Source organism: Ruditapes philippinarum, unplaced genomic scaffold (assembly GCF_026571515.1).
Source record: "Ruditapes philippinarum isolate M1 unplaced genomic scaffold, ASM2657151v2 ctg1362_1_1_1_1, whole genome shotgun sequence".
Taxonomy (NCBI): Eukaryota; Metazoa; Mollusca; class Bivalvia; order Venerida; family Veneridae; genus Ruditapes; species Ruditapes philippinarum.
In genome coordinates, this window is record NW_026859423.1 from 788,354 (window position 1) to 798,471 (window position 10,118).

At 32.8% G+C, this 10,118-nt stretch overlaps 1 protein-coding gene across 2 annotated transcripts in view; it reads right to left on the reverse strand.

The window, feature by feature from the left end:
- LOC132756467 (ecdysone receptor-like) overlaps window positions 1-8,530 on the reverse strand; it is a 64,520-nt gene extending 55,990 nt beyond the window's left edge. Inside the window, exon 1 of one of the 2 annotated variants that reach the window (XM_060747545.1) lies at window positions 7,797-8,530. In XM_060747545.1, coding sequence (XP_060603528.1) covers window positions 7,797-7,845 — 49 coding nt within the window. In that variant the 5' untranslated portion in view covers window positions 7,846-8,530. Of the gene's footprint in view, window positions 1-2,305; window positions 2,599-7,796 lie in introns of those variants that run through there. The other variant, XM_060747546.1, reaches the window with a different exon arrangement.
- Window positions 8,531-10,118: the final 1,588 nt, after the last annotated feature.

A 10,118-nucleotide genomic window follows, 5' to 3' on the forward strand; every position in this document is an offset into this window, starting at 1 on the left:
AATCTATGCAAGCTGAAGACTTGAAAATCTAATTGGATCTAGCAATAAGTGTTGCAAACTTTGATGTCTATTTTCTATGTTGGATATATGATTTTTGTTACATTAATGTTCAATCATCAAGTACCTCAAGCTAGTAAACTAGAAAGAAAAAACAAAAAAATATCCAAAAACATTTTTCAAATAATATTCCTGTATCAGTACTTACAACAAATTGCTGGTTGATAAAAGTAATCAAAAATAATTTCACTGGTTGCTATGTAAGTCACTGTTTGCTATGGAAAGTCAATGGTTACTATGGAAAGTCAATGGTTGCAAAGGAAGTCACTGGTTGATATAGATATAAGATAAATCCATGACCCCCACCTCCTCATGTGTGGAGCCAATTTAGCCTCAGGGCTATAATTTTAGTAGAGGTCAGAGGTCAACAATATAGTGTTTCATTCTAAATATCTAAAGGCCTCAACAGACAGTAGGATTTTGAAGTACAACACCAATTAAAATAAGATGAAAAAAGCAAATCTTAGTAACAGATTGCCAAATTATGATTAATCTCCTGATAATGGGTGTAATGAATGAAATTCCAGAACAATTAGGGCTAAGAGGTAAACATAGTAGTAAGATGGGGTAAAAATAATGTTGAAAAACTCTTCAGGACACCCAAAATTGTGGTATGTTCAAATCCCAAATTATTCCGACAATGATTATGTCATGGTATTGTATTGTTCTCTAATCAGGGGAGGCAGTTTGTAGGCGGCCGGATAGTCAAAATATATTGTCGTGCCAAAGCTTATAATTGATTCTGAGATATTTTTGTTCTGGGGCAGAATCTTGCTTTAGCGAGATATTGCCCAGATACGAAAATAGCACATCTCGTCGCGCAGTACAATAAATTGGACTAGAGGCCGGATAGCTCAGTCAGTAAAGCCGCAGCATAGTATTCCGAGGGTCTCAGGTTTGAGTCTCGGTCAGGCTGCACATTGAAAAAAATATTTAAAAAAAATGAAAAAGAAGTGTTTCAATCATAATACTCATGGAGAAAAAAAAATAATTTAGTGAGTAAAGTATGAAAGGGATCAATTGGGAGGGAACTTTTTTTAGGGAAACCTCAAATGATGACGAAAAGGACAGAATGGACCGTTCCCGTGTTTACAGTTTAATGTAAATTGGCTAACTTGTTATCCAATCGCTACACTGAGATAATACATAGTCACTGGTTGACCTGGTTTGCACAAAAGAACACGTGCTTATGTTTGTGATACTGTTTGTGAGCAATTGACCTAGCATTGAATGGAAAAGGTTTGGCTAAATGTTATGCTACAAAAAACCGGAACGGTCCATGATGGAAGGACAACCATTTCATGGGGGGGGGGGGGGGGGCATAAAAAGGTACTGATCAGCAATATGTCTGCCAACTCAGCTCACAAAGTCCAGCATGGCAATTGTTATAAAATGTCACTGGTTGGAACCTCAGGTGAGGCAAAATTTGTTTGACAGTTGACCTAATTTATCTCGGACATTGAGTCTAATGGTCATCTGTTATCGCCCCTGGTTCTGAAATCATGTGGGATTAGTACACACCAAATCTACAGATAAATTGGATATTACTTGTTTAAGTTATCGACAAAAGCCTGGTAGGTAGATTGACCACCGAGATTATGTCCAAAAATGTGTTAAAATCAGCATAAAAAACAGAAAAAAAAACAAATAACATTACTTTTGCCGGGTTTCCTTCAGCATTTGTTTTAGCAGTTAGTGACGTTATAATTTGTAACTTAATATTTAGTATTTAAGTCAAATACCAGTTTGTTTACATTTTGCTTAACCTAAATCACAAATTATTTCACATTCAGTGCTTTAATCTTCCTCAAAACATATAATTACAGCATTATGAAATACATGTCTGCCCTTCCGTCAGGAAAAAGAAAAGATATTCATTTCAGAGGCTTGATGTGCCTTTAAAATTCAGGGCCCTGGAGTACATGTATTTGCATAGTTTGCAGGTATATATATATATACACATGTATATACACTGTATACACTTTTGCATTATAAATGTAGCTTAATTGATCTTATATCGTTTACCATTTAAATCAGTATCTATCTGTCATAAATGTCTATTATTTAACTTTGTAAACAATCTCACAAATATGTCAACATTAACAATTGTTTTATACGGTCACTTCATGAACTTCTATCTATAATTCAATTCTTGATTTGAACGGAGATAATAGAAAAACCCTTCAGGGCACATGCTTTTCTGTTTCAATAAAAAACATATAAAACTATAGAATAAAACATATTTTACCAATATATAAATCCCAAGGTTACATTATTTTATAAATCAATGCAGAAAGCCGTACTTTTACAGCATGCCTCTTTACTGAATAAACGTATCCGCACAATAAACATTTTTAATAGCAAACAAAAATCCAATATACCACAGACGTAAGTTTGTCTACAGCCTTTCAAAGTTAGCACATGTGGTCTAAAATATGGCGGTCAGTTTGGATCAGAAACAAGATATATTGTCAAAGCTAAATTGAAGGTTGGCTACTCAAACAGAAAATCTTGCCTTCCCTAGGTCACAGCTAGGTCAAAAGTTCACGGTATTTTTCTGTGCTATTTTTAGCACAAGTTGTTTATATCAATACACAGTATGCTTGACTATACACTCAATATGTATAGGTAACATACAAAATGTACACAATGAAAGGAATTGGGGCATGAATGTACATTTATCAGAAACAATCTAATCAAAAGGAAACAACAATTATTAGAAAGATTATTTGAAAATTAATATTTAATTATTAAATTGTAAATATACATCTGTGTGTGACACAAAACTGAATAGAAGATATATATATAATAATTATCATCCTTTATAATGATTAAGATGAAATCAATGTTTTTTTTTTTCTCTTAAAATCATTTCTGTATCAATAATTGGTGTGTTGGGAATGGACAATATTTTAATATCTTTTTTTTTTATTTCTTTACTTTTCTGAAGGTTTACACTTGATGTTTAGTTAAGACGTATTCCTGTGATATGTTGTTGTTTTTTTTTTCTGTCAGGACTTCCAGCCATTAATTGTAACAGTATATACACCTCTTTTGCTATGGCTTTTTTTCTTTTGTGACTTTTTAGTTGATCTATTGTATAATAAAACTATTAATATGAAATATTCTTATAGATTTATCAACATTAAAATTATAGTGTTGATCTAATAATGGTTGTTTCTCTAAAAAGTTGTAACAAAGAGTGTCTTGTGTTATAACACTCCTGAATATTTTACATGAACACAATAAAATGTTTGGGCACACAACATCATGCAGTTTTAAGTTAAGGTTTTAACAATTTAGCAATGACAGCATATGCCATTTGCTTTTGAGGCAAGTCTATGAGTACCCTATTTCTTTCAATTACCAGCAATTTTCAGGTATTCTTCTTTGAATTCAAACAATTATTCTATAGCTTGATAAAACACTTTAACTTAAGTTTTCTGTTTACAATCTGTATGGGTATAGACTAGACCTCTTCCATTTGCATTTTTAGGCCCTGACTCAAGTTCCTGTTAATCTTTTGTACATGTAGAAAAAGCTTTAAACCTACAACGGGAAATACAGAATTATTAGACAGACCGTATATGGAAGAAGTTTTGACATTCACAGAAAACATTTTTTCTGAGTCAGATTTAAAATGTCTCATTAGCATACAACTAACATCCGCTGCCATTTTAATTATTTCTTTTCCGTGATCATGTACATGGCTTTGACGTGTCTTATGTATTAATAAAACATCTATAACAGGAAATACAAAATTTAGACATGGCTATATATGGGAAAAGTTCTTTTGTTTGAGTTTGATTAAAAATATCCTATTAATATAAAACTAGCATTTTTGTAACCTTTTATAGCTCTTACGTAGGTTTCTGGTTTTCACCTTGACTAAATCAAGCACATTTACAGGCTAATTCTTTTCAAGACAGGTAATCCCTGTAACAAGTCAAAACTAAAAACCAGGAAATATTATGAATTTTTAAATTCAATCATTGTTTGTTTTTTAATTTCAATGTGAACAGATTTGGACATTTTATTATTTTCACAACAGTAAATAATGTGAATAGAACATAGGAAAACTGCGGAACAAGTTTAAAAATTTAAAACCAACTGTTTCGAGTATTCACTACCCTTTTTCAAAGTTTTTATTTTTTATTGTGTTTAAAGTCCAACAATAAAGTAAGTAAAGATCATAAGACTAATTTTCAGGTTTACTGGTGAGAGAATAATTCATTACATGAAGGAGTCTCTCCAAGCATAATTTCAGGCACATTTAGCCAGCATCTGGGAAAAGCACTAGAAGTTAGGTAAGCTAGCTGGATAGCTTCCTCATATGAAAGTCCCTAAACTCCCTGGCAGGATTTGAAAGGGGAAAATAACAGATTTTGAGTGCAAGAATTTAACTACAGACACTTCTCGAATTAATGCTGTCAATAAATTCTTACTTGTTAAAATGAAAGTATCAAGTGACCCCTCAGTCAGAGTCAATATTAACCGAAGGGGCATAATTTATATTGGTTTTGTAAAAGTCCACAAGGTAAAGCTAAAATTAATGCAAAAAATCAAATCTTAGTTCTGCAGGGCTTTGTAGTTTCACAAAATAAGTCTCAAATGTATTTCCCTATATAAGATTTTATAAAGCAAGGGACAGGGCAATTTTTTATCTCAGGAAGCCCAAACTTGTGGTCTGCACATAATCTCTGAGTTACTTACTAACTAACAGTTAATTTCCTACTAACAGTTCAAAAGACCTTGACCTTGGCCTGAGGAAGGTCAAACTTGTCAAAACTCACGGATGACCTGGTGCTTAACAATATATGCCAATATTCTTACGGACATATAAATAATGCATAATTATAAAAACAATTGTTTTCAGAAGTCTAAAAGCTCTTCTTTAAGTCATGATAAACAAGTATTCTAAGTTTCATGCTGATGTTATTAATTTTTAGTTTTGAAACCATTCTCTTGACAAACACTCAGTTAAACAAGGGATAACTCCTAACACATTGTTTTGAGAATTATGCCCCTTGTCTTACAACTACATCTCATCATGATTATTAAGTACTTAAAATTGTTCATGTTGATACTTTTAAAATTGTTGGAGATAATTTATGGTCTTCATTTAAGATTTTTCATGAAAACAACTATACAGCAATTGTTATAAATAGCTCAACCTTTTCTTCAAATCAGAAGAGCTCAACATTTTGGTTTTTAAGTAACACAGGAATATACAGAGAGCAATCATTCATATACAAAGAAACTTACAGGCTCCATGTAAGGTAAAGATATATTAAAACAAATATAAAATGTAATCGTATAATTGAAATATCACCGTGATACTTAGAAACACAATCTTTCCAAGACGAATCCCCTATATTCTCTTATTACAACAAGACAGATTCCAAATAACTTTCTTGTTTTCTAATTTAGAATTTTTCCTCCGTCAGACAAAATTGATTTTTGCCTGCAAACATTAAGCACATAGTGGGAGATCTGTTGTTTGGTAGAATGTCAGGACGTTCTTACTGTTCCCCATTAAATGACACATAAATAGGATTAATGTGCCAGCTTGAAAAATGTCTTCATCACAATCTATCTTAAGATTTATCCTACGCATTCATCAGCATTCATCATGGGGAATAATACTGCATCAAAGAGCGTTTATTTTATTATTCCCTGAAACGAATCTCGAATATTAAATATCCAATCTAATCGTGCTTAAAAACTTCTCTTTTATTAAAATTTGATTTTGTATTTCAGATGATTTATAATCTGTAACTTTCACAAATCTATAATCAGGATGATATACTCAGATACTAAGAATTCAGGTTAAATTTCAAATTACTAAATTAAAAGTGATGCTGTTAAATCAATAGGAACATTTTAATCAACACAAACTTCATTTTAAATTCTCTCATTTTAATTATCTCATTTTAAATTCACTCATTACTTAAATTCTTCATTAACACTAATGCATGGATATATTTTTATAATGAAAACAAACTCTGTTTTTCTAATAACATTAATTTTACATTTGTTTTAATTAACTGTTGATATATCATCACCTTAGTTCAAGAACGGGTTAATGCCTTATATAATTTTATAGGAATTAATCCATTACTGCACTAAGGTGAAACAAAGAGATTTATTAATATACTCAAAGTTCAGATGGAATATTATTCATCCATAACTTTTAGTTTGCACTTGACTTAAAGGAAGGAATAGGTGCAGAATGAAGTTGTTCAATAGAACTTCTTGATTCTTCAACCCTGGCCTATTAACTGTAATAAACTTTCATGGTAACTCTAATTTACTGATCACAGTAAACTTTTCATGGTAACTCTAATTTACTGATCACAGTAAACTTTTCATGGTAACTCTAATTTACTGATCACAGTAAACTTTTCATGGTAACTCTAATTAACTGATCACAGTAAACTTTTCATGGTAACTCTAATTAACTGATCACAGTAAACTTTTCATGGTAACTCTAATTTACTGATCACAGTAAACTTTTCATGGTAACTCTAATTAACTATCAGGGTAACTCTGTCATGTTGACCATGCATGCCCCTACATTTTACTATTTTATCAGTGTACATACACTGCCTGACAGATTCACAGATGCATGGACAAGGGGTAAGGGGCTTATCTATTCAAGCCTTTAAGACAAAAAAGTTTGTCCTACACAAAACAGCATACTAACTATTAGATTTAAGGGGAGCAGTGGCCTAGTGGTTAAGGTGTCTGCCTCTCAACCCAGAGATCATGGGTTCGAGCCCTATTCGGGTTATGACCATGTTTCTTCATATGACACCAGTACTGGTTGGTTCCAGGAAGCAGACTCGAATTAATATGAGTAATTAATATGATTAATATAGGTTGCAAAAACTTGTTTCGCAATCAAGCATAAATAAATATGTTTAAACCAACTATTAGACCAATTTATGGCTAAATTCTGTGTAGGAAAGTAACATTTAATAATATGTATCTGAAATACCAGTAGTTTTCATTCAGATAATATAAAAGCGGTTCATGATCATTTATGATGCTTGATGATAAGCAAGTTAAACAGTTATATGGAGGGGTCATTTATGTTACAGCTACTTTGTAGCATATGTTGCATCTACTCTGTAGCAAGTGACACAAGAAGCTTTTATAAGATTAAATCATTCATAGGCACAGATAATATATAAACCATTCTGTTTAAATCACTCTTTCAATACCTTTTTACTATAGTTTTTTTATGTACTGGACAAATATTAATAAAATAACAATAATCTGTTCATTAAAAAAAAATATTTACGTTCTTTGACATTTTGAGGGTTTAAACCCTTCTTTTTCAAGCAGCCTATATAACTATAATTCACATGAACAATAAAACTGTCACCAAAAGAGATTATTTATGATGATGTGAGAATATATCACTTGTAATATGTATTTTCAAAAAGATTTGTTTGGGTGTAGGGGGAGGATTTACATTGCACCAACACTGCACAAGGTCATATGGTGACTTTTCAAGTTTTCCTGGTGGAAGATCCCAGGTGCCCCTCCGTGCATTATTTCTTTCAGGTAAGAACAAGCACCTTAGTAGAACCAAACACTTTCCATAAAGTATAACCAAACACTTTCAATAAGCCGGATTCATATTCAAACAGTATAAGGGAAATAAATAGAGATGACTTTGCAGACTTTTATTATTCAGGATATAAATATAATATAGTGAAGATTTTTTTTACCTTTCCCCATGACTGGATCTAGATAGTAGTCCATATGCTGTCCATGCATGATGGCAAGGTCAGATAACTACAGAATGGTTCCAATTTTAAATTCATTATAACACAGCGTAATTCCAAAATCTAATGGCCAGTCTGAAACAGCTGCAGTGCTGTTGTAACACTCTTTTATTTCTGAAATAAAATAAATTAATAATAATTTTAATAAGGCTGATATTCATGTATATAATTAACAAATTTGTGTATGCAGAATATGCCACAAAGGTCTGGAAAGGGGAGATTTCTCGGAAGCAAAGGAAACTAGAACTATCACTAAATGTGATTAATACCCCCACAAGTCTGCTTCGGAAATGAGGATGTTACTAGTAACAGAATACCTTGTAATAGAATTGAAACATAGAGTTATGGTTGTGGGCAATTAAAGATAATTGTGGTTCATGTATATTGCATTTCCTTTCAATGTGGTTGGCCATTGATGAAGTTTAATTGAATTACTCTGTAATAAGTCCAGAAAGACAAAGAAAAGGAACAAAGGGCAATAACTCTATAAATACTGAAGATAGAGTTATAGTTCTTGTGCACTGCACTTCCTCTTATTGTGCTTGACCATTGTATGAAGTTGTTTTGAATTCCAACCAGTACGTTTTAAGTTATGCTCCGGACAAGGAAAAGTATCAAAGGGCAGTAACTCTGTATTTTTGTCAAAATGGAGTTATGGCTCTTGTGCAATGCACTTCCTTTTTAATGTCCTTGACAACTGTATGAAGTTGTACTGAATTCCAAACAGTAGTTTTTCAAGTTATGCTCTGGACAAGGAAAAGTAACAAAGGGCAATAACTCTGTAATTAGTCAAGATGGAGTTATGGTTCTGTGCACTGCACTTCCCCTTATTGTGCTTGACCATTGTATGAAGTTATAATGAATTCCAACAATAAATCTTCAAGTTATGGTCCGGACAAAAGAAAGCAATGAAAAGTAAACAAAGGGCAATAACTCTGTAATTAGTCAAGATGGAGTTATGGTTCTTGTGCACTGCACTTCCCCTTATTGTGCTTGGCCATTGTATGAAGTTGTTTTGAATTCCAACCAGTAGTTTTAAAGTCATGCTCTGGACAAGGAAAAGAAACAAAGGGCAGTAACTCTGTAATAAGTCAAAATGGAGTTATGGTTCTTGTGCACTGCACTTCCTCTCAATGTGCTGGACCATTGTATGAAGTTATAATGAATTGCAACAATTAGTCTTCAAGTTATGGTCCGGACAAAAGAAAGCACTGGAAAAGTAATAAAGGGCAATAACTCTGTAATTACTTTAGATAGAGTTATGGTTCTTATGCACTGCACTTCCTCTCAATGTGCTTGACCATTGCATGTAGTTATATTGAATTCAAACCATTAGTCTTCAAGTTATGGTCCGGACAAAAAAAAAGAAGGCAATGGAAAAGCAACAAAGGGCAATAACTCTGTAATTACTTTAGATAGAGTTATGGTTCTTGGGCACTGCACTTCCCCTTATTGTGTTTGACAATTGTATGAAGTTGTTTTGAATTCCAACCAGTAGTTTTCAAGTTATGCCACGGACAAGGAAAAGTAACAAAGGGCAATAACTCTGTAATTAGTCAAGATAGAGTTATGTTTCTTACGCACTGCACTTCCTCTCAATGTGCTTGACCATTGTATGTAGTTATATTGAATTCCAACCATTAGTCTTCAAGTTATGCTCCTGACAAGGAAAATGCAACGGACAAAAAAAAAAGCAATGGAAAAGCAACAAAGGGCAATAACTCTGTAATTACTTTAGATAGAGTTATGGTTCTTATGCACTGCACTTCCTCTCAATGTGCTTGACCATTGCATGTAGTTATATTGAATTCAAACCATTAGTCTTCAAGTTATGGTCCGGACAAAAAAAAAGAAGGCAATGGAAAAGCAACAAAGGGCAATAACTCAGTAATTACTTTAGATAGAGTTATGGTTCTTGTGCACTGCACTTCCCCTTATTGTGTTTGACAATTGTATGAAGTTGTTTTGAATTCCAACCAGTAGTTTTCAAGTTATGCCACGGACAAGGAAAAGTAACAAAGGGCAATAACTCTGTAATCAGTCAAGATAGAGTTATGTTTCTTACGCACTGCACTTCCTCTCAATGTGCTTGACCATTGTATGTAGCTATATTGAATTCCAACCATTAGTCTTCAAGTTATGCTCCGGACAAGGAAAATGCAACGGACAAAAAAAAAGCAATGGAAAAGCAACAAAGGGCAATAACTCTGTAATTACTTTAGATAGAGTTATGGTTCTTGTGCATTGCACTTCCCCTTATTGTGT